A 25384-nucleotide genomic window follows, 5' to 3' on the forward strand; every position below is an offset into this window, starting at 1 on the left:
CAGCACCGCCGGCTCGGCCCCGCCCCCACGGCTTCCAGGAACCCGAGAGCTCCGCCCCCCGGCTCGCGCACGCCCCCCGGCGGCTGCGTAAGCCGCGGCCCCGCCCCGCCTTCCCGCCCTGCGCGCGCACACCGTGCGTCGTCACGCGCGTGCGACGGGGGGCGGGGGGAACGTGGGCGGCGGGTCACGTGGGCGGCGGCCGCGGGAGCGCCGTGCCGAGGGCGGGGGGGGGCGGCCGCTCTTCGTCTGTCCGCCCGTCCGTCTGACCGACCGACCGACCGACCGACCGCCGCAATGCAGAACGTCATCAACACGGTGAAGGGCAAGGCTCTGGAGGTGGCCGAGTACCTCACGCCCGTGCTCAAGGTGCCGTCCTGCGCGGGAGCCGGGATGGGGAGGAGGGACAGCCATGGCCGCCCCCGCCTGCCGGCGCACTTCCCTGCATGAGCCCCGGGAGGCGGCTGTCGGTGCCCTTGTCGGCCGGGCCCGAGGAGCGGCGCGGTGCCGGGCGGGCCGGCCCGGCCATCGGCCCTCGTCCCGCGCTGGGATCGGGGAACCCCGGCTGGCGCTCACGTCCCGCGGCGGGGGGAGCATCAGGGAGGGGCGGGCCTCTCGAAGAATAGGTGTTGCTGCTCCTGCTGCTCAAGGAATGACTTAAACGGGCTGCCGTTTTCTGTAAAAAGTCACGAAAGTTTTACGTGGTTGTGTGTCCAGGAATTGAAATCCGAGCGTACAGACATGCTTGAGCCTGGTTTCAGGAATTGTGTTTCAATGCTTATTTGGGTAAAGGGCAGCTTTTTCAGCTGACATAAAAAAACACAGACTAAAACAACAAAATTAGCCACACCTTTGTTGTGTGAGCAGGTTTTACATAGCCGGTTTATTCCTGTGTCAGAATTACAGTATTAATATACAAGCCTCTGTCCACCAAAGTAGGTGAGAATAGTAGAAATGAGCCATTGGGCCATTATAAAAGTAGGCAGCACATCTGTTATAGGTCCTGTCACTGCATATTTAGGTAGAAACAAATTATGGTTTTCTGCAGTTGTGAGACTACATCCCATTCTCTGACTCTTATTTGTAAACAATTTCTTATATAAACTCCAAATCTGTATACAAGTGCTTAAATTGGCAGCAGTTTTTTCATTACTGATTTTGATGCTTCTGCATGCTTTTGAAAAAAACACTTGTTTATGACAACAGTCTCTCTGCCTGTGGCTTTGTGGCTTGACCTTTTATGTGCTTTGCACCCTGCAGCTTACTTCTCTGGGTAGATAGCTGGGACAGTCAATTATTAATTGAACTTGTCCCTCTGTGGTGTTTGAGATACTCTTGTCTGGTCCTAGAGTTGCTCACCAATGCGAAACGTATGGGTTGCAGTGAAGTTGTGCCATGGAAGGATGAAGTGAGTTGTTCAGTAGTACAGTTGTTCTTCCACAGCTGTTGTAATAGTGGATGAGTTCTTGTGTCCAGATGGATTACTGGGAAGAGGCAGGAGTAGAAACTTCCAGAAATGGAAGGTGTTGATATCATGTGTATAAGTTCCCTTTACAAGGGGGAAATAAATACTCCAACTTGGTAATTTTTGAAAGAAATTAGACCTGTGTCTCTGGCAATTGAAGAATTTACTTACGCAGAAAAACGAGCTATTTACCCTCAGGGAACAGAGGATGGATACTTGACATGTTTTCTTTCTGTAATTCCAGAGACACAAGTTTGTGCATGTTCCCTACTGCTTATGGTTCATTTTGAGGGGAACCAGTAAGTTGTCTCCACTATGGTGTTGCTCAATGTGTTATTGAGGATTCTGAGTTTTATAGCACTTGAGATTACTTTGATTTCAGTCACCTAGCATATACCAATGTTTGTAGAGCTGCTATTTTCCTTATCTTTGCCTTGTTCTTAAGCATTTTTCCTTAGAATTGAGGCAGAAGGGCAGTAATCAGTGCGTATGAAGTAGGCGTGCTCCTTTCATTTTCTGTAGCACAGGTGATAGCGTACACTGGGAGAAGGAATGCCAATAACCAAGTTTAGCTGCGGCTGCTTTTGTTCAGTGTTTTCTGGCTGGTTGAATATGGTGATGTTGTGGCTGGGAGCAAGACATGTTCAGTTGATGCTTTTAGTCTAGATAGGGGGAAAAAAATAGATTTCTTTGGGCAAGAAGTCAGTTGTGCCATGGCGGAAATTGCATTCTCTGTCAAAGCCGGTTTTGAATAGCTCTAATGCTGAGGAACGGTGGGGTACCTCGGTACTTGAGGTTTTTCTGAAGAAGCAAACTACCAGAAGTCAAAATATAATACACTTCATCCAAATTTGAATATGACACAAGATATGTTATCCTTAAGCTTCATAAATGTTGCCTTTAATGCTAAAGTACTTAATTTCTCTTAGGCAGAATAAGTCTGGTGTCTGCTCACCATGTATTCTTTCATCAACAGAACTCCCCACAATATGCAAAAACTGAAGTTTCCATAGGGTGCATGATGAAAGCACAGAAAAGGGCATTAAAAGAGAGTATATTACTAAGTCTTTGTATTTAACTTTTTCTAGCCCAGAGAAAAGTTGGTTTGGTCTTTCATTCATGACTTTACTTAACTGCAAAGCCTCATATTGATGCATTGCAATGCTGTTCAATGCCTAGAACTCTGGAATCCTTGACAGTCTGGATCACCAATTCCAGCTGATTTTCTGTTTCTTACTGGCAAATGTACTACTGAGTGCCAGTCATCTTTTCTTCCTTGTTGCTATAAATTGGCAGTAGCAAAAACAATTATTTTGTATAGGTGATAATTTTTCATAATCATATTTTGCAACAAGTAATTTCTTATATACCAATGTAAGTTTCCTGTCAGTTGTGGCAGTGCTTCAGTGGTTGCCTCCAGGCTGATTCTTGAATCTCTGGACAGAACTAATTCCAAAGATCTAATTGCAAAATGAGAGTGGAGAAGGTGTTTGTCTTTCCAGTAAAGTGGATTGTGTTGATTTGTCAGCAGTTCTCAAAATTTCTAAACTTTTCTCTTGCAGGAGTCCAAGTTCAAAGAAACTGGAGTAATTACACCTGAAGAAGTAAGTATATAGAAACTGAAATTTATTTTGAAAGTAATTATGCATTTTTTAATGCAAAATGACCATGTTAAACAGATCATGTCTTTGCCAATTATTGCTTCTTGAAACAATTTCCATAAAGTGAAATTTCTAAGTAGCCTTTTTTGCTCTACAGATTGAAGTAGATCAACATAATTTCTCCTGAGATGGCATTAGGCATCTGAATGTGAGATGCTTCTTTCCTCTATTATGTTGTGAAAAGATTGTAAAGAAGCTGGGTCAACAGCTCCATTTGTCATGGGGGTTCAGGACTGAAGTGGGAATATATTGGTTTTTAAAATCTCTCTTCTGAGGAACTTGAAGGGGAGCTTTTATCTTTGGAACAGTCTTTGTTTACCTCTGTTTTTGTTCCTTCCAAGGCTCTGTGAAGATCATTTCATATATTTCTCCACACTGTGTATCCAATGATTATTATTTTTCCCTCTTCGTCTCTATAGGCTGTTTTAGGCAGGTTGTATTTTGAATTGCTGCCAAGCAGTTGTATTTTTTAAGAACTCTAATACAAAGAGCAGCAAACAGGATTTTTTCCTGGAACAGTAAGAACACTGACTGTGTTGAGCTGTTTTAATTTCTCCCTTACACTTTTTCTCATATTGAGGTGCTATTGATCTGCAAATACTTCATCTTTACAGAGTTCTAATAAAACAGTGTCAAGACTGTTAGGTAGAATGAAAGAAAAATGAAACAATAAAAAATCATAAAGATGAGGTGGAAAAAAAGTGGAACAAATGATGACTGATGCAGGCAGATAATGTGGACAGGGGTATTTTTCCTAATATTGATGCCTATATTTTTCTGCTGTGTTGCTCTGCAAGCAAACACCCATTCTCTCCCTCTGACACAGAAGTACCACACAGAAAAACAGGCTTAGCAACATGGTGTTTTGTTCTGATAACTGTATGTATGTGTGTCTATAAACATTCATAAATGTTAAACAATAATGCATAGTCTTTATCGTAAATGAGCTAGAATAACAGAGAAAGTCTGGACAAATGCTCTACCAATACTTAATCCCTTTGTGGTTTATGGGAGAAGAATTTGTAGTCGCATTTTAAGAAAAGGCACCTTCTGTAGAACATAGCAAGGACCACACTGTATTAGATTAAACAGTTTTCAGGCTTTAAACACCACTAGGAATGTGAATAGTCCATGTTCTCTGTGTCAGGTTAGATGCTGCTGGGATGAATAAATTGGATCCTTCAAAACAGTAGTCAAGGGAACCAGTTATATAGGAAGATTAAATTTTTTGATAAATTTAGATGGAGCTGGAGCATAGACCTGCTGATTGTCCCTTTGACAGTATTTATATAGGAATGATTGCTAAAGAAGAATAATGACACTGGGATGTTGTCTTTGAATGAGTTTGGATTTCTTGGGTATTTTAGTCTGAGACACTAACTGGTGTATAGATTTTTGTGGGGTTCCTGTGGCTTGCCTCTGAGGATGAATAAATTAAGGCTAAAGATGACTCATTAATCAAACTCAACACATACTCCTTTTTTTCACTTATCTGTGCACTTGATTTATTTTCAAAAAATTCTTGCCTGTCATGAGTTCTTACTAGTTAATACCTCCAAAAGATGACACCTATTTTAATTATGCATGTGAATACAGGGAAATTGTTAAAATCATTCTCTTCAGGACTGGAAATAAGATGTCCTAAAATTGATCTCCTTCCACTTTCTGGTACTGATTTAGATATGTGGTAGCATCAGTGCTTGAGAAATAGAAAGTGAAACCAACGAGACAATTTTTCTGCCTAAGGTGAAAAAATGTAGATGAAATTTCAAATACTGTTTTAGGGCTATGTATCTGTTAGACCCACAAACTACACTGGTTTTTGTCTTTAGTAATACATTTCAACATTGCTGTCACAAGCAGAGTTCCAATTCCTTGAACAGAGAATTTTAAATAATTCTGGAGTTTCATTTATATTTACTATGTAAGAGATAACGAGTTTTAAAATTTCCATGTGTATTGAGAATCCTTTTTTAAAGGATTCAGTTTTGCTGGAGGTTTCAGTTGTAAATAGGTGAAAGGGAAGCACTTTTGCAGAGATTAAGGCTGTTAATCCGTGTGCAGTGTGCACTGTGGTGGTTTCTGCTGTGCTGATCCGCCTCCCTTTGGAGGACGCGGTGAGGAAATGGCTGTGACCTGCTGCAAGCCTGTTACATCACACTGCAGCAGCTCCTGGGCAGCTGGGGAGGGTGCTTGTGTAAACTGGCACTCCAACACAAGAGAGCACCTGTAGCGAGAGCTGCGCACCTCATAGTCCACAGGGACTGCTGCAAAGCCCACAAAAATCACTTGAGTGCAGGCTTGCCTTCCTCAATTTACATTTACAAAGACAAGCCCAGAGGGTTAGGCTTTGCTGCATGAATTTTGAGTTTGTACACAAGTCTAGCATGACATTGCTGGCAAGTTCAACATGACAGTATCGCTTTGAAATAGTAATGCAATTTTATAAAAGGCTTCATCTTTGATACTAAGAACAAGCAGAGGGAATATTTTTGAAAACTATTTATTCAGAACAAAGTTACTGATAAGATTTTTAGTGTGCTAAGTAAGTGGTAATCCATTTTTAGTTTACATCAGCGATCAGCTATTACAGTGATGGTCATTATATAAAATCTGTGCTATTTATTTCTTTGCTGCAGTTCTCTCACTGATTCAGTAGATTGATGGTCTCACTTTTCTTACTGCAAAAATGTTTTGAACAAGGAAAGAGAATTAAACTTTTTTTTTTACATTAAGCTGTTTTTTATCTTTGCAAAAGTTTGAATAGTGGCAAATAAAAATTATTTCTTTATTACAAAGTAAGCAGTCTTACTAGGTGCAGATACTATTTTGGTTCTTACTAGACTGGCAGGTAGTATCACAGCTTTTGAAACACTGAATTTGCTGTGGTGCTTACTAAGCATGTCAGGTCAAGTGGATTTAATCTTTGCTTTTTCATGGTTAGCTGAGATACGAGGTTAAAACAAAGAATCAATCTGATTGAAGCATTTGTTAATTACACAGTTATTTGGTCAAAGGAATGTGGAACTGAAATACTAATGCTGAGAAAAAAAAACTGAGATTGTTGCCTTTGGCCATATGTAACAGTAATTTTTTTTTCCTGCCTTAACAGTTTGTTGCAGCTGGAGACCACTTAGTTCACCACTGTCCTACTTGGCAATGGTAAGGAAAATTCAAAGAATTGTAGAAAGCTAGCATTCCTGCCTGTGCTTTGGTATGTTTCCATTGGATCTAGTCATACAGTTGTCAGAGCAGTAAGTGTACTTTTCCAGTAAAACTTTTTTGATGGCTCTATAGAGCTTACTAATTGCTGTATAGCAGTAGTTGAGATGAGGATTTGCTTGAGGATTATTTGTTGTTTTTCTAAGGTTTTAGGGGAAATAATCTGTTGTATACTGTGAATGCTTTTAGTGCTTAGCTGCAGTAGCAGCATGTCTCCCCAGGTTTGTCTTGGTGATTGAAAAAGCAAAGGCCCTGTGCAACTGGAATTGCCATGCAGTAGCTGTAAATGGTGTATTTTGACAAGCATTTGCTAATAAATGTATTCAAGTTAGCCCACAGCAGTTCACTTTGTGCAGTGTTTGCCCTTAGAAATGCCTTCTGTTTAGTGCACAGTAAGGGTGCAGATAAGGTGCTTCCTTATGTTTACTGGTGTCCTGCATTATGAAACTGCTCCTAAATGAGCATTGTTTGTGCAGTTGGTGTCATCAGGGCCTTGGCTCTGTACTGAGCCTCAAATTGCTGAAGGAAAAATTACCCCTTTGCCACCTCCTTCAGAGAAAACATGATGTTGGGTCTGGCAGCAATTTGGAATGGGCTATTTAGAATATTACTCTTATTTCAAACCAAAAACCACTAAAGGTGAAGGCAAATGCTTGAGTAATGTGAAATTAAGAGTACTTGAGCACTAGTGACTATGGACAGATTTTGTATTTATAGAGGTCTATTTCTTGCTTTTCTGAAGCTGCTTTCTTCAGACATTTGCTACTTTGTTGATGCTGATCCTAGAAAATTGTATACAGAATAGATTATTCTGTCAACCTATCTTTGCTTGGCCACCTCAAGGTGAAAGTTTTTGAGGCATAAAATGGTTTTGATGTCAGAACAGTTAGGGGTGGCCAAGCTTTCTGACACCATACCAAATGTATGTAGGGAAGAGTAAAGTCATAGCAAACCAATTCTGAGAATAGGTCAGGAGGATTATATAAAATGTTCCTGACACAACATGAAAATAGAAGGGTTCTTTTGTTTGCAGTTGTCAGACTCTCAAATGGTGCAATTTATTTTACAGGGCTTCAGGAGAAGAACTAAAAGTCAAAGCTTATCTGCCAACAGACAAACAGTTTCTGGTAACTAAAAATGGTAAGCCTGAAATTTAAATATAAATGTTCTTAGAATTGACAGTATGGTTGACTGTGCTGTCAACTCTACCAATTGTATTGATAAGGGAAGCAAATACCTCACACTTTGGATGCTCTGGCTTTGCAACGTTGAAGAAGTATTTCCTGCACCCCTTAATGCTTTTTCTTAGACCACTTTATAGTAGAGCTTTATATGAGACATAAAGTTTGCCTTGATGAAGTATAAATGAACTTTGAACATTATTAACCTCTTTGTCTGTCTTTGCTTCAACTCATGTTCAGTCTCTAAGGTGAAGATATGTTTATTTTCCTCATTCCTTTGAAAACTCAGGCTATTAAAGTGTTCTCAAAATGTTTTTCATAGTGACATTGACACTTCTAATTCAAGTGTGTAGTTAATGTCAATGCCCTTGTCAATTAGAGTCATATAAATGCAATCTTGAATTAATTTTTTTTGGCTTCGCAGTTGTGTTTATATAGTACATGTGGTGACAACTTTTAAATGGATAAGAAGGATAACATTTTGGCACAGCTGTGGGGAAATCTTTCAGATTTTGTATGAAAATGTGTCAAAGCTATTTGATGAAGCATTAGCACTAAAAAAGTCTGAGGAAATTTTATCCCCGCAGAGGATTGTATTATATACTTCGATTTTCCTTGCTGGCTTTTGGAGTCTTGCAGTGCACTGTCATGTGAAAATTACTACAGTAGCATTGGACATTTTCCTGACAGGGACCTCATGGTTTGATAGCCAACTGATCTGCTTTGTTTCTTTTCCTGCCTCTAGTGAGGTTCCTTGTTGCTGTGATCCTCTTGATCACATTCCAAAATAACGTGCTTCCTGCTGCTGGTGCCACATGGGCCTCCCACCTGAGTAAAAGTTGTGGGCTGCAGTTGAGACTGGGAACCATCCTATAAGACCTCATTTTAGAAATCTTTGGATGACTTCACTTTGACTTTCACACCTCTTTTTATCCATTTCTGAAAGGTTAAAGAGCAGTTTTCAAATGCTGCACTTCATGCAACAGATCTATTTGTCTCCATGTTAATAGAAAGGAAGGAGGATTTTCTACACAGTGCTTGTTTACACTATTGGAAAATGCCTGCTTTGCCTTGATCAGATATTCAGTCTTTCTTTGACTATTTTCTGAAAACGTTATCTAAATCTCTATTTAAATGGCTCTGTAATGCATATGACAGAAGTTATTCTTAATATCACATGAATTCTGACTTTCTAAACTTCTAGATGTTAAATTATAATTAGACATACCTAATGTATTGCTTAAGTAGCTGCTGCAAACTTTTAGCACAATTCTAAAACCTAAATGAGTTTGGAAAACTTATGAAAATCCAGGCAAAGTTGTCCTTAGTTGTTTACCAGTATGAAGAAAACTTGCAAGTTCTTTCTAGTTGTTAGCAAATGAGAAATTAATTCTATTCTAATCCTTAAGAGATTGGATGAAGCTGCTGTAATACTTAACAGAAAGATGAACTTCTAAGGCTACAACAATCATCGCATTTTACGTTAAGTAAAATATGTGGTACAGCATATCAACATATTTTTGGAAGTTCATACTTTTGCATTTGAAATACAGCCTTAGGATTCCTTAAATGGGGATAAATGAAAGATTGGCACATTTTAGAAGGCCTTGTAGGACAGTATCATGCTCCAGTCTGGTTTTGCATAACAATGACTGACTGCATTCTTTTTGTTTTGTCATTTTTTGTAGTGCCGTGCTATAAAAGGTGTAAGCAGATGGAGTATTCAGACGAGCAGGAAGCAATTATAGAAGAAGATGATGGTGATGGGGGATGGGTAGACACTTTCCACAATGCAGGTATTCAAGGTCTTGCTGCAGGCTTTGCATTTGGCAATCTGATTTTCAGTTTCCACTCTTAGAATGTAAAATCTTTTTTAAATACATGTCTGTGTACCAGTATGTTGTCTGGAGGAAATAAAGTTCCATTATCAGCTACCCACCTGATGGGTACATGATGTTTAACTGTGTGGCTGTATATGCTTGAAACAGGCTCCTTTTCAGAGATGATGGTACTGAAGTTCTAGGAAATTATTTTAGAATATGGACTGTGTAGTGACTCATTCCTTAGTAAGGAAATCCTGTGAAGATGATGTTAGTTTAAATTGTGGATGCTGTACTAAAAAGAAACATGTTAAGTTCAGAGATGAGAGTGGGAGATGATCCTATTTTACAATAAGCCCTTAAATGAGCTTATGTTTATAAAGAAGTCTAAAAAATACTGTTTATATGAATCTATCTCATTGGCTTTTCTAGTGCAGCGTCTTAAAAGTACTTCTGTTTTTTTCTAATTGGCAATTATATTAGTTTTAATCTGTTTCATGATGTTCTATCATGTGTTAATAAAATTCTGTCCTTCAGTGATGTTTTCTCCACCATTTCCAAAAGTACTCTTAAGTTTTTACTTTCTTTGGTGTAAATTTTTTTACTGTAATGTGGAGAAAGTTCTCTAAATAGTTTGCCAGGGTGGGGAGGAAAAGGGTTGGAGATGATGTCCTTTTTTCCTGTACACATACATTTTTCATCATTGGCAATTCTTAAAGGTATCCATAATTTAATGCTCCCATACCAAAGAAATAATCTGAAATAGCTTAGTCATGTCCTTGAATTAAGTGTGCAGTATCCATTCCTGCTGTGAATAGACTCCTTGCCAGGTTTTTCCTTTTAGAGTTGACTGGCTTGGGCACCATGCAGTACAGCACAGCTGTAACACCCTGGCTAAAGCTTGCCAGGTCTCTAAATGCTGTCAAATGAGATAAAATCTGTTTCCACAGCTGAAGAGTTAATCAGATAAATGTACTCTGTCAAAGCAGAATCTTGGCGTGTATCCCAAAAGGTCCTGTGTGAGAACTGCAGTAAGACTTGAAGGCTAATGGGGAGGATCTCAAGATTGAACACTTCTATGATTTGGGGTGGTTTTATACCCTCATTTCTCCTCAGCTAAAAGCATTGAGTGCTGTGCTACATTTTGCTTTGTCATTGCTTTCAGGAAGCTCAGAAATACTCATAAGTGCCTGCCTTTTAAATGAAGCTGAGTTTCATTGTTGTGATGTGAGTGCCTCTCCTGAATTCACTTTTATGCAAAAATACCTTAAAATAGAAGTCCAAATTCACAGAGTTTCGTCACGGATTTTTTAAGACATGGCACATCTGTGCTGTGGCGCTCTGTGTTACTGGCGTGGTTTGCTTAGGGATGTCCAGTGCCGAATGAACAGCCTCTCACGTATCAAGGTTGTTGAGATGTGACTTGGAATGATGAGACTGCATTTGAAATCCTTGCAAACTCTTTCTGTGCTGTTCTCTAACCAAGGACGAAGCTTTTTTTAACACAAACTTCCTGTTCAATTTACAGGTATAGTGGGTGCAACAGAGGCAGTTAAGGAGATTACGCTAGACAGTAAGGTACTTGTTTCTCAATTTTTCTGATGCTTTATTACAGACCTGAAGGTAATAATAGTTTTACCAGTGTCAATCTAATACTCCAGTACTCCCTGTGAAAGATTAAATTATACTTCATCATGAATTGTTTTGCAGATGTACATTGACCCTCAGAGCCTGTGATATTAGTCTAAGCATGTGCATCTCCTTATTGCTGTGTTTATTGAAGCATTTGTCTTTTTGAAATGTCTTTAGCCAGTGTGGTCCTGTGCCAGGCTTCTACAAACTGAAAATGAAATTCTCTTTACACTGATGTCACACGTTTGTGTTCCAAGACATTAGTGTTTGGAAATCCAATGTAAAGAAATTTTTATGTGGAAAAGTAATGTGGAAATGTAAAGTATTTCTTTGTGATCTTCAACTATAGCAAGCAGACTTACAGCACATTGGTCCAGTTTGACAGGTTTATGCCCTTCAGTTTAGAAGAACTTTACTTAACATGTTTTTTTTAAACAAGTAACATGTTTAAAGGATTTTTACATGTTATGAAGTCCTCGGTTTCTGCATGTTTCCAAAAAGTCACTTCAGCAGGAAACAAACCTGAAATTTAAGTCCTCAGGAAGTACTTGAAATGCAATTGTATTGGCTGTCATGTTTAAGAAATATGAAGAAAGTCACAGAGACACAAAATGCTTTTAAAGATGAAGTTGTATGGGGAGTTCTGTCCGTGTGCTGTGAGCATTCAAGAAGCTTTGGATTCTAAAAATTAGGGGGAAAAAATGAGTGACCCTATGCTACTGCATAATTATAAGCAGCTCAAAATGCTATCAATTTGATTAACAGTGAAGTGCAGGTATTCCAAATGACTTTGCTGAATATAGTAAAAATACTGCTTTTTTCACAAGCCAGTAACATGAGGGTGGAAGAAATACTCAAGGAATAACTAAAGTTGATCACTTTTTCTGCAAAACACAATACTTGCAGAATGTTACTTTGATTTATTATTCCTGTTGTGTGTTTTGCATTGGATTTTATTTCCGTTGTGTGTAGAAAAACTTGCTTGCTTGTGGGGCCAGTCCAGGAGGACAACTCTTTCCTGCTGATGTTCTGTTTGACTATGCACTTTGTTACTTAGTTTCTTATTGGTTTTGGTGGTTTGGATTTTTTAAATGAAAATCAGCCACCTCATGCTCAGAATTAGAGGAGCTTCTAACTGTAGTAGTTATTAGGAGAATTCTAAAATCTTTATGAAGTCTCTGTAAATTGACCTTTACTTTCTGAATTTCTTTGGCGTTGTCTGTCCATTGGATTCTATGCTATGCAAGGCCCAAAAGTTACTGGTGGGCTTGTGCTGTATTTGTTTCTGTTAGACTGTAATTCTTGCATTGCAGAATTATATCAAAATGTGATACCTTTTGTGACTCTTGTGTTTTAAAACAATTATGGACAGGGCTCACAGTCTGGGAAACTAGGTGACACTTTTAGTCATATAATAGAGTTTATGTAGTCCCACAAAGGGGAGGGGGTTGGACTCGATCATCCTTATGCGTCCCTTCCTTGAGATGTTTTATAACTGCTGCACAGTTGGCTGTGGGTTAGGACTTAAGAAAATCTTAACCTACATGTTTAGTCTTAGCTGTTTAGTTACTGCCCTTCATTTGTTTAACACCATTGTTTAACACTTTTGATTGTTGAGTAATTAAATAATTCCAGATTGTAAAGTCAAAGGAAAACTTTTTAAATGGGTTTTTGATGTCATACTAGGACTTTGAAACAAGAATGAGTTATTAAGCAAATATTTGAGTTCAGTGTAGTCCTGTTTAATATTTCAGAAATTATCTTTCTGGCTCACTGAATGTGTTGACTGGACTTAACACCTTCAATTTTTTAGGGCTGTTAGGCTATGTAGATGCAATAGTCATTAAAGCAGTATTTTCAATTTAACTTCTAAAGGATAATCTAAAAATACCAGAGTGTTCAGCATCTTGTGAAGATGATGATGAGGAAGATGAAGGAGAAGCTGCAGATATGGAAGGTATTTCCTTAACTTGGGTGGGACATATTATATTTCAGGTCTTTAACTAAAGCAATACACTCTAAAACACCAATCATTCTTTGCAAGGAATTCATGCTGAAAAATTTCAGTAGGCCTGTGCTCTTTAGCGTCCTTTGTATGGTTTTATTGATGCATGTTTACTCTAACTTGTGTGCCAAAAACCTGACTGAATGTTAGTGACTGGAAAATTGTGTAGCAGAACAGATCTAAGAGAGTATAAATTAGGGATTTAGCAAAGCTTCCTTCCAGCTTCGTACCTACACTTAAACTCAATCTGCCTATATAAAATCACTGAAATATAGCTCCACCTACTTACTGTAGTCTTGGTCAAATTTGTGGTATAAAAGGGATAGTCTGGTTTGGGGATTGGGAAGGTTATCTGAATAAATCTTCTTTAGATACATGTAGATTTTTTTAAAGTAGTTGTTTATGAATGACAAATACAATAACTGGCTACAAGCTGAACACAGAATTTTATGGGTCTTCTTTTCAGAGTATGAAGAAAGTGGGCTATTGGAGACAGATGATGTGAGTGAACAGTTCTCTATCTTACCTGTTACAATATAGGCACAAGCAAAACAAAAATAATTATAAATGGCTGAAATAACAAGATTATGAGTAGTAGGGTTACTGAGCTTGCATTCCTATGGATTTGTCTCCTGCCAATCTGCTGCACTAACTTGAACCCTTGGGTCCTCAAAGATTTTTCCCACAGAAATTTTCCTTGGTTTTGCTAGTCCTTTTTGCTCTGCTTGTACACACAGCGCTGTATTCACGAGACGTTAAAAAATGCAGTGGTGGTTCTTGGGGCTTACACAGGGAGGATGAGTGGCCTGTAGGTTCACTAGATTACACCAGTCCATCAGACTTCTATAGAGAAAACAGAAGGCCTCATTATTTGTGGTACTATGCTAAGGTGTTCATGAACCTGCACAAACTGAATTTCATAGGAATTGTCTCTTGTTTGTGAAAGAAGGTGGGGAGTGTAACAGCATAGCTGCCTACTTCCTTACAAAATCAGACCTTTTTTGAAAAGTAAAAAAAAAAATCCCCAAAAATAAAACAAAAATACTTTTTGGGAGAGAAACTTATGCTCCTAATTTAGAAATAAAAACAAACCATTATTTGGGGGTTTTTTGTGCCCACTTCAGAACATTATTAAAAGTTTTACAGTTTTACATAACTACTTAGGATGGGAAAGGAGGGAACTCAAGCAAGATTATTCTAATCTTGTTATTTTTATCTTGAACCAGGCAACGCTTGACACACGACAGATTGTAGAAGCTAACAAAACTAAAGTTGATGTTGGAGGGGAAGATGCTATTCTACAGACTAGAACCTATGACCTCTACATCACTTATGACAAATATTACCAAACTCCAAGGCTCTGGTTATTTGGATATGATGAGGTATATCTATTTTGGATTTTTCTCCTGCTTCTCTGAAATTAGACTCACTGTATCAAATAGACTATTTTGTTGCTTATTCACAATAGAAATGTAAAGAGAAAAATGGTGAGAAAACCGTTAAGCAGTATAGGCTTGTAGGCAGGACTTTTATTGTACTTGGAATAAGTTGGAACGAGTCACTGAAAACTGCACATGATAACTTAACACGTTTTGAAGGAAGCCACTGGTGTTTTTGTTAGCACTGTAGAACTGGTAATTACCCCAGTAAACTCAGTCAAGTAAGCAGGTATGTCTTTTCATCTCCTTCTGAAAGAAAGGAATATATAAATAGTTCTTCCCTTTAATCACTACATTTCTTGAGTTAAAGTTGGGTAGGGCGTACTGCTCAAATACCCAGATGGGATACCCAGTTGGTTTTTAAATACGTTGACTACACCGCTCAAAGGAAAATCTGTGCAGTACTATTTTTATACCATATGGATTTTAACACAGTTCTTTCACTGTACCTTCAGAACATTTATATTTTAGATGCCTGTAATTTTTGGGGCATCATCTGTTACTGATGTTAGAAAGGAGCAAGGTTCTTTGTTAGTAACGCTTTTGTCCTCGTGTTCCTTGTTCCTCTCTAGCAGCGGCAGCCTTTAACAGTAGAGCATATGTATGAAGATATTAGTCAAGATCACGTCAAAAAAACAGTGACCATTGAAAACCATCCTCATCTTCCTCCACCTCCCATGTGTTCAGTTCATCCATGCAGGTAAGTCTGTTTCTGGTCTGATACAGCCTGCAGATACAAGGCACTTCACTGCTCTCGTTAAGGGTTTTTTCAGGTCTTCTGGACATATATCTACAATTGGCTGCTGTAGTGGCCTGTTAGCTTCTGAGGCAGTTATCTAAGTTCATTCCACTGCTCACTGCAGCATGTTCTGCAGTTTGCACTGTCTTATGTGATCAACTTGCTTTTTTAACTCATCTTCCCTATGTACTCCAGGAGGTGGCAAACTACCAGAATTCCATGAAATAAAGTTTTATCCTTTTGTCTACTTTTTGGGGACAATAGAAGTACAGTGTATACTTTTGACAGATGAAAAGGCTATTTGAACATTAAATAGCAGTTTCTTGTTTTATGCTAACTACCTCCTGCTCCCCCTTAAATTTTGCACTGATTAATAGAGAGACTGTGATTGTCACGCCGAAGTATTTGTAGAACACAACTGCAAAACACGGTTGGTTTTTTTGGGTATTTAGTGTTCCATTTTCCATGTTTGTCCCCCAAGACATAAGGAGACTGTAGTTTGAGTCTTTGAAAGGTGCATCTTGTCTTAGATGTGGGCCCTAGCATCCTTTTAGGTGTCTTAGTGATACAGAGCCAGTATCTGAAACAGTGTAATTCTTCTTGACAGTATGAAGTTCCTGGTAAAAATCTGGGCTTTTACCTTTAAGAAAATCCTTGTATGATTGCATAGGTTTAAAAGAAAAAATTTAGAGTTCAGATTGCCAGTTTAAGTTTACTTTCCTTTGACTTAAAAACTTGGGCTATCCATGTCACTAGCTGTGTGTCAAATAATCAACTTGTTGACCAGCTTGTGGTCATTTCCACAGACTTAAAGCATTCTTTGAACTCTGAGCTTCTGGCTTAGCATTTATTTGTTCATCAGTCTTTAGAGAAGAGAGCAAGGGGACTTTGCAACAAGTATTTTATGGCTAATTTTGGTCTGAAGAGGATATATGTTCATGTGCTTTGTAAATCTGTATATCATGTTTCTTGCAGTTCACAGTTCATTAGCTGCTGCTTTTCGAAAGTGTTTGCTTTTGCCAAGCAGTCTACATACATATGGACAATACATCTGGATGGTATTGAGCAGAGAAGCTGTTATACTGGGAAGTAATTTTTTTCCCTCTAGTGGTCTAGTTGAAAATTTTGGAGTAGTAAAATTTATTCTTGATCTTTAAATAATCAGGTTTAAGTCTGCAATAACATGAAAACGTCAGTCTAGGTGCTCAAGAGTAATACAAGAAGCAGAACTGGAAGAACTGCAAAGCAAATGATAAAGAATAGAGCATAAAACAACATAAGGCCTCTGTTAATCTGTGGGACCACCACATGTTGAATACTGGAGTACAGATCTGGTCATCTGTTCTGTAGTCTATGAGGTGAAAGAAGACTAAAACTGGGAAAGATATGGAGATTTGTGTAGGATAACTAAAGTTATAAAGGTCTTTCCCATAAGAAAGGATTGAATAATCTCTGTCCCTTAACATTTGAAAAAAGCTGAGCAGGGAGTTAGGATATTGGTGACCTTCACTATGAATAACACAGGAGGTGAAGTAATAGGATTTAAGTTTTCTTCCAATAGTGAAACTGGTGGCATTGAATGCTACTCTGCTGGCATTTTCAAAGCCAGAAAGGATTCATTTCTGCACACACCACCTAACTAAACTAAGTACTTATTTAAGCAATAGTATGTTAATGAAATAAAGATTTGTCAAAGTTTAAAGTGTAGTTACTAGAAAGGTTCAGAATAAGAAAGTCTCTGGGTAATTTCCAGTAGTATGCTAGCAATGCAGTTCTAGTAGTGCTTTGGACAGAGCATTTATGAGGTGCTTGTTCCAGCCTCTTTATTGAGCATGTACTATAAAATAGGAAGGAGGACCAGGTAGGTCTTTGGTTTGAATCCAGAAAGGTGTTCTTATGATTTGTACCTTGTATGAACAAACAATCTCAACCTGTTAGTGACTTCGACTTTTTGCTGTCCGAAGGATTTTGGACAAAAAATGGATGTATCTTTTTTGTGCAACTAGTGTTTTTGATGGAGTGTCAAGAGGGAGGAATGTAGGAGGTCTTAACAGACTGACTGGGAAAATGATTAATAGGAGAAAAGGAAGAAAAAAATCCTGAAGCCAAAATTTAATTTACTTTCTATTTGCTGGAAGCCTTGCTAGTAAATTGATTGGGAAGAAGCTCCTGTTGATGTGTATTTGGAGGGCACTCTAAGAACAAACAAAGATGCAGAGATATTTCAGCATGATAGCCCTCACTGACTAGGTAGAACTGTGGGGTTTATATTGGGCTGTGGCTGCAATTTTGTCTGCTTAATTTTAGTTACTACTCTGCAGAGATGTTAGCAGTGCACTGCTAATCTCTGCATCTGGGTTGAGTCTCTTCACAGGTGAGAGCCCTGTGGTCATGTTTTTACTTCCTCTCAAGCCAGGGAAGTGCCAGTTCCTTTCTTATGTAGTCTACACTTACGCTTGAAGGAATGGTTTGCATCATGAGACTTCTTTTAGCTTTAAGCCTGAAAGAGATGATTGATAGTGAGGTGAAACAGGTCTATTGCAAGTCTTAAAAATGGAGGAGACTGTTGCCCTTCTCAAAGAGTGATGTCATGGATCTGCAACTGCTTAACACTGGAAAGAGTGTAAAAGGTACTGTTCAGGCTGTGAAGAAAGAGGCTAACAGCATATCTAAAATGGAGGTTTTAAGAATGTTTTCTTCCTTTCCAAGTAAGCTATTCTATTTTTTTCAAATTGGTAAGGCTAACAGCTAAGAAGGTCTGGGCTTCTGGATAAAAACCAATAGCCAAACTGTTGCTTTGTTTTTAATTCAGCTAGGAGCTATGAGTGTTTAGTTATATCTGCTGCTGTTGCTTCCTGTCATGTTATATAAATTGTGTAATGTAGGATATTTGTATGATTCCAAACATTTTTATTGCAATGTGCATATCCTCGTGTCAGGTGTCAGAGAAAGGAAAGAAATGGCAGTAGGATGCCACTGTCACTGCATGGGATAGCTTCTGTTTTGAGTAGTTAGTGAAAATTGTTCATGTTACAGCTCTTCTGTAAGTTGTAGTTCTTGTCAGCATTTTTATTATACTGGGAGGAACATAGTCAACTTCCTCATTAATTGCTGTAAACTGCTTTAGTCACAATTCTCAGCTTTTTCTTTGTGTGCTATGAAGGGACTATCAAACAGGTTAACTACTAAACACATTTACAATTAAATTGTAGTTTCTTGCACTGATTCGAAGGACTTATTTGTCTCCATTCCAGAGTAGTGATAGGCTTCCAAACTTTTTGCTTCTGATGTCCTCTAAATATCTGCAGGGAAAGATTTCTAGATAGCAGAATATTTTAGATTACATTTCTTCAAAAGTATTTATTTCCTTTTTGTAGTGTATTTATATATTTTATGCTCATTCCTCCAAATTTTCTTACAGAAGGAGCTGAAAACATGAAACAAACTTTATGAAGTTTATAAAGCACCTGCAAAGCTTTTCATGAGTAACTGTATGACAGCAAGAATGACCATTACTCTGTGGCCATTATAGAATTTGAGGTACTGGAATAGTTCTTAGGAAACAAAAAAGAAGAAATGTAATTAAGATGTATGAAGTTGAGTCAGAATGCTGTTAAGGACTTCTAATGGCTACATGGTGACCTGTATTCTGTGCCAGTAAAAAAAACGGTCCACAGTTATGCATAAGGTCAAAACTTAGGTTTTGGCAGTGGCTAGTTGCCTGCAGAGAAGCAGCTGGTCTTGGCACCTGAAATGGCATGTGTTCTGCAGGGCATCGTGGGGATCCAGAATTGGAATCAGCTCTGAGGGTTTGTTGACTTGCAAAGACCAACAGTAAATGACAAATGCTGACCTTTAATATTTCCCCAGACTTGCATGTTCCTGTTTACAGTGTGTCTTGGTAACTTTGCAACAGCTTCCTTCCTTGTTTGCAGCCACTGGCAGCATGATAACTTTGGAGGTAATTACTAAATGCCAGTTGCTGGTCAGCTATGTAGATTGACATACTGGTATCAAGACATGGTTAGAAAGTTATAAACTCAGCTTCCCACTCATCCTTCTTTTCAGCTGGCACTTTGGTTGTTTTGGGATGGGTATTTTAAACTGCTGCTGCTCGCTTAGCTGCAGTGTTGTGTCGATGGACACCCACAGCCATGTATTATATCACTGGTGAAGATTACCTGCAGAATCCTCTGTTTCAAACGAGGTTGAAGTATACATAAAAGTAAGATTAATTATACAGCCTGGGAGTTTGTGTTAAAGGTACATAAATAAAACATAATTTAACATACAATAGTTCTCCCCTCTGATTTGATATGTTCTTCATCCCTTAGTTTATGGGATACAAGAACTTTTGAAAACAAGAACACTACTTCCAAATTGTAACTGGTCATTAAAAGTTCTGAAGTCTTTATCATTAAATATATTCCAAACTATAGCAGACAAGTTTTAGCACTCAACACTGAGTGATCTGTTCTAGTTGACTGGTTGTTGGGCAAGGAGGGCTTTAGACTAGATGATGACCAGTCTCTTCCAGCCCTGGCTATTCTGTAATTTTGTGTTGCATTCCCAGGATCAGCTTTTTGCACAAATACTGTGTGGTTGATAGCAGATCTGGGATGTCACTGATGAGAATGTAAAAACTTAATGAGCTGAGAAGTGTTTATCCTTCCCTGTCGTGCTTTACAATAATAGAATTACAGGAAGAAACTAGCTTAGAAACTGTTGATTTGCTATAGAACCCAAGTTACCACCAGAGAAAGTTTCCATGCCCTAAACCATTCCTAGAGCAATAGTTCTGAATTGATGCAGGGTTGATTTAATCTGCCTTTCCTAGGAAACTATTAATTGTTTTAGTGTTTTAAACCTCTTCAAGGCTTACAAGTTTGAGTGCAGCAGAGGCAGCTAAAAATGATACAGCAGTTTCTAGATATCATCTTCAGGGGCATCTGGGAACTTCTAGTGGCTGGCTGCTGGTCAGTATTACCTTCTAGGGACTTACCTGGGGACTTTATTGGCATTTAGCATTTGAAAGTTGTACTGGTGTCAAGCGGTATGCATTCACTCTAGTGGCACTCTACATTAGAGCATGCATTTGACATAGGGCATTGAGTCTACATTGTAGCATACCTCAGTTTTGGCTTTCTGTGGGAATGTAAGGAGCTGTTAAGTAATGTTGCATTCATCATTTAATGTTAATTTTCAGTTACTGTTGCTGTTTTACTTTCTCAGTAAACTGAAAATTTCATCTTGCTGCTTCTGAACCTAATGGTCCAAAATTATTTAATTTGCACAAAACCTATTCATCCTGATGAAGAGGGAGTTGCCTCTTCCTTAAAATGTTTTGTTTCTGATTTGTTTTTCAGGCATGCAGAAGTCATGAAGAAAATAATCGAGACTGTTGCAGAAGGTGGGGGAGAACTTGGAGTTCACATGTATCCTTTTTCATTATTACACAGATTCTTGGACCCTTCTTGCAGTGTAATGTCTGTTCCTTCAAGGGTCATAAGCTGAAGCACAATTATGTGTGAAAGCAGTGAATAGCAGCTTGGGGTAACGCTTGCTGGAGTTCTGGCATCAGCTCCTTTGTGCAAACAGACTCCATTAAGTTTTAGGGGGAACATGAGGTGGGGTATGGCAGGAGCACTGAAGAGGGCAGGTAGGTTTGAAGGGACAGGATTGAGCCCTTGTTTGTAAGGGTGTGAAGGAGGTAGCTGTGAGCATCCAATGGAAGTGGCCAGTGTAGGGAGGGTGAGACTGGAGGTTCACAGACTCCATCCAGTGTGTAGTCACTGCTTAGCAGAGCAGCTTTTATATTCGATTTTAATCTGAAATAAATTTCTGAAAGGTGTAGAGGTCCCACTATGCTCTCTTCTGCATGTGAGCAATATCTTGGTAAAACAACGTTGCTGACAAAAAGCAATGGAAATCACTTAAACCACTCTGAACATCAATATCAAATGCCTCACAATTAAAATTTTCTTTCAGGAAGCTGAGTGATCTTAGTTATGCTTTGTAGTAATCAATAGTATACTTTCTGACTAGAGCAGCCTCCATGATAAAAGCAAGTATGTCCTTTCAAAATAGTGTTCTTTGCTGCTGTAGGGCAAATAAGCAGGAATTACTGAGCAGCTAAAGGTCTTGAATCAGTAAATTCTCATTTACTGTATGAGTTGAGACTTGCTCAATTTGTGCAACAAGCAACTGGAACTGAACTGGAAAATAACTTGTCTGTCATGGTTGTTCAAGTCTTCTAGTCCTCAGTAGTTGCAGGTAGCTTTTTTTTTTTTTCCTTGTGTTTCTTTTTTTTTTAATCACTTAACAAATTGGGACATTTTTAGCATTTCTTTGCTCATTTTCATACATCTTCTGTTTGTGAAGAAATGGTCTGTGAAACTGTTATGTCAAAACAATTGAGTTTACTTACATCCAGTACCAATGTAACTTAAATAGCCAATTGAAATTAGTGGTTTCTATTAAATTTTTAGTTTCCTATCTGCCTCTTTCCCACATGGACAGAGACTTTAGCTTGTAATTATTCAATATACTTCAGACTGCAAATTCAGGCCCAGCATGCATTTGAAAGTGACATATACAAGGGAACTTTTCTCTGCAAAGAATGTGACTTCTGCTTTGTTTTGCTGGATTTCTAGCTATAGAACATTTTCCTTAATAAGAAACTCAGGTACCTTCTTATTTTCTTGAAATTTGTACAGGCGGTCATTCCAACGATAGAATACGACTACACAAGGCACTTTACGATGTAACTAAAATAAGAGCTGTGTTCCTCTAATTATCAAATCTTTTTTTAAATAACCCATCCATGTCACTTATACAACATTATACACAATTTCTGTAACTAATCTTTTATCAACTTGATGCATTAAAATAAAATGTTCCATTACCAGCCTTTTTAATAAAAATCTCTGTGTGTAATATAAATAAATCACTTTCATTCCAGTACAGATGCTGCACTAAGAGGTGGGATTTTTTTCTCCATAAATCCTTAATTTCCTTCCATGAGATTATTTTCATGTATGTTAGAAACTGAAATCTACTTTTGTAGTAGAAGCCTAATAGTTATGGCTTCGTTGCTGATTCCTAAAAATGTACTTTTTTTTCCCATTGAAATTCACTTGGGAGCTTTGTGGAGGGATTTTTTCCAGCTATGAATGGTTATATTTCTTCTAGCTGGAGGAATATTTTAAAAGATGAAAAAAATAAGTGATTGTCTTGTTAAGAAAGTCTGACTTCAGCTTTAACAAGTAACTGTAACTAACCAGTCTTTGAAATGTGATTTATACTTGAGCAAGACTAGAGATGGAATATTTGAGGAGGCAGAGGAAGGATATTCATTATGTCGTCTGTTTCGCTTGTAATAAAGAACAGTCTTATTGACAAAAATACAGCTTGAGGGTAAAGGAAAAGATTGCTATGTCCGAGCAAGGTTCAATCTTGATTATTTGTCTGCCTCAGCTACACTAATTGCCAGTCTAACAGCATGGTTTCCTCCTTGGGATGAACATGCATGGAGTTGTTTGTGGATTCAGATATTCCAGAAGCATCCAGGCTTTAGCAGCCAGTTTCTGCCCTGTAAAATGTAAGCTTTATATTATTGAAACTTGGAGGAAAGGACCATCATGTCTCTGTATATATATTTGTGCATATATTTGTAGTCATTAGATTCACTTAAACTGCCTTTCAGGAAAGCACTTTTGTCTCCCAAGCATCCATCTTGCATTCTGCAAGATGATCAGAAGTTGGGTGTCTGCAGTGGACTAAATTTACTGTTGGGTAGGAAGATTGGTCCCACTCCTGGCACAGCTGGTCCCTGTTTTAGCTGTCCTTTGTACCATGCTCTTACATGGGAACACATAATCAGGTTGTGTGTTTCATGCTAAAATTGACTTTCCTCTTGATATGTTGTTACTTCTTCTTTTTTGGACATATCTTAAGCAATGTCTATGTAAGTGAAGAGAAATGCTGGCTGAAACCTATTAAAAACTTAACCACACCCACTGAGTCATGCCATAGGAATTTGCCTAGGAGGCTAATCTCAAAATGTGTTTTGGGCTTTCTGGTAACAAAGGAAGCAGCTGTCCTCCACCCAGTAAATAGGGGAGCAAAGAGAGGGAGTATGACTTAAAATAACCAGTAGTGATGTATATTTTTTCCTTTGATGCATCAGAATCTTTTGAAAAATCCTTTTCCCTAAAAGGTATCTGTTCTTCTCCTGTAAGAAGGTAAATTAGTTTCATAAGTCTCCAATGAGTTAAGTTAAAAAATACCACATTCTTCCTTGTCAGGCTTTTGATGAAAGCAAGTGGCATAATTTTTTTATTTTAATGTATGAACCAAAGGTGGCCTTTTTCTCTGACCTAACAGAAAAAGAGGCACAGCAGAACTGAAGAAAACTTGCCAATGGCTTCCATCATCAGCATGATATTAAATACCTTATGGCATTTTTAGCCCTGCACTGTCTGGTGTTGCAAAAGCCAATCTGTGGTGACTAAGACATAGTGTTCTGCTTGGCTGCTTATCGAAGTGGCTGTACTTACAAGCAAATTTAATCTGGGTGTACTTGTAGCAGTTGTACTGTACCTTAATCTTCCTCTTCCTCTGGGATTAATACTTAAAATTCCTGACAGAACCAAAGATTGCTGCTGTAGGAACTACTATGAACATTTAAACACAGTAACTTCAGTTAAAGTTTCTGTCAAATCCTACACGATTATTAAGTACCTGAATTTTGTGTTGGCATCAGAAGAGCTTCTGAGGCGTTCTGCTCTGCTCACTTTCCTACAACACACCTTACAGTTCTTATGGCTTTTTGCTTGCCTTCTGTTTCTTGATCTTGGACTTTGGGTATGTTCTTGTTTATAGGTGCTGCATGCAGTGAAGGTGTGGGTGAAGTTTTGATTCTACTGACTAGGCAGAGTGAATGAGTTATGAGGCAAAGGGAATAACCTCACAGAGATGTAAAATAATGATCATCACAGCCTATTGTCAAACTTCAGATATCTAGTCTTCAATGTACATGAAATGTAAAAATAGCATAATAATAGTAAAAAATTTTTAAATACCAATAAATACTTGCTTCCAATAAAAAATTCGTGTGGAAGATAAAAATCAAAGCAATAAGTGTGGGAAGTGCAGTTCTGTATTAGTATTTTAAAAGTCTGATCAAAACCTAAACTACAAGTAATTAAGGATGGAAATAAATGTTAAACAAACAGGGCAACTTCAACTTTGTCCTTCTGCGGCAGCATTTTCAGGTGTGGGGAAAGTAGAGTTGGTTTAACCAGCTTGCTAACTAACAGCCTGAGCCATTGCTAGAGAACTAGAATGCTTTGAATTTCTGTTGTGAAGTCTGTAGGGACACTTATAATTCAGGGTCTTACTGTGCTAAAAGCTTACTGATTTCATGTTTCTTTCTGAAACATGCCTGTCTGCTTTAGTAGAGAAAAATAACCTTTTATGCATGTAACTTGCAAGATCTGTTTTAAGTCTGTTATTTGGGGGAAAAAATTATATCTGGATGTAGAAAATTCAGCTGTATAAAGGATGAAAAATTTATTTCATTCAGAATATCCGAATATCCTTATTGTTGGAAGTAGGTGTGTACAACTTGATAAGAGGCTTTCTCTTTTTTAAGAGTCTAGTTTCAGTTGCAGCGATGATTTATGATGAAAAGAATATGAATCTTCCTAGCTGCAAACTCTTGCACTGGTATCCTCGCTGTTGTTCTCTACAGAAAGAAATCCAAGATGAATGTGCTGCTAGACTGACTTAGCATGAGGCCAGCTGCTCCCATGGTGCATATCAATTGTAAGCTTGGGCAAATAAAGAAATCTCTTAGTAAAGAAGACAAACTGGAACACAGAGAACACAAACAATGAGTAGGATAAAAATTGTTTATTGAGTCAAACGGAAATTTTTCTGGCAAAAATTAAACACGCAGGAAGAAAAAAATGGGCTTCATTTGAGTCAGTCCAGAATTTTAAGTGAAATATCATTAACTCAGTTTTTGAAGAGAGGAAGCTTGTATATTCTTGTTAGTTCCTTAAAATGAATTTTTTCAGACCACAAGCCAGTAGTTTTAGACAAATTCGTTAAAGCACTGAAATTAGGTTTTACAGTGTTAAGAAAATAAACATGTTTTTTTTGTTTGTTTTTCCTGCAACCTTACTGAATTCAGCATCTCTGTACCAATAGTTTTCGGT

General features: G+C 38.2%; 1 protein-coding gene across 1 annotated transcript; it reads left to right on the forward strand.

The window, feature by feature from the left end:
• The first annotated feature begins 228 nt into the window (after positions 1-228).
• ATG3 (autophagy related 3) lies at positions 229-22158 on the forward strand. Its single transcript, XM_054270038.1, has 12 exons — positions 229-366; positions 3025-3066; positions 6236-6285; positions 7415-7485; positions 9215-9322; positions 10875-10924; positions 12854-12935; positions 13450-13484; positions 14210-14365; positions 14995-15122; positions 20528-20596; positions 21847-22158. The coding sequence occupies exons 1-12, from the start codon at positions 295-297 to the stop codon at positions 21926-21928; spliced, it is 945 nt and encodes a 314-aa protein (XP_054126013.1). The 5' UTR covers positions 229-294; the 3' UTR covers positions 21929-22158.
• The last annotated feature ends 3226 nt before the right edge of the window (positions 22159-25384 follow it).

The sequence above is a fragment of the Melozone crissalis genome, unplaced genomic scaffold (assembly GCF_028551555.1).
Source record: "Melozone crissalis strain CALT ecotype California unplaced genomic scaffold, PUWL_Pcris_2 ptg000008l_1, whole genome shotgun sequence".
NCBI classification, from domain to species: Eukaryota; Metazoa; Chordata; class Aves; order Passeriformes; family Passerellidae; genus Melozone; species Melozone crissalis.

What these genes read in the sequence shown, in the direction of transcription:
- ATG3 (XM_054270038.1), top strand. Translation starts at nt 295, where the DNA reads ATGCAGAACGTCATCAACACGGTGAAGGGCAAGGCTCTGGAGGTGGCC. An exon ending in AGATTACGCTAGACAGTAAG is followed by an intron (nt 10,925 to 12,853) that starts GTACTTGTTTCT and finishes TAACTTCTAAAG; the next exon opens with GATAATCTAAAAATACCAGA. An exon ending in GGCTATTGGAGACAGATGAT is followed by an intron (nt 13,485 to 14,209) that starts GTGAGTGAACAG and finishes ATCTTGAACCAG; the next exon opens with GCAACGCTTGACACACGACA.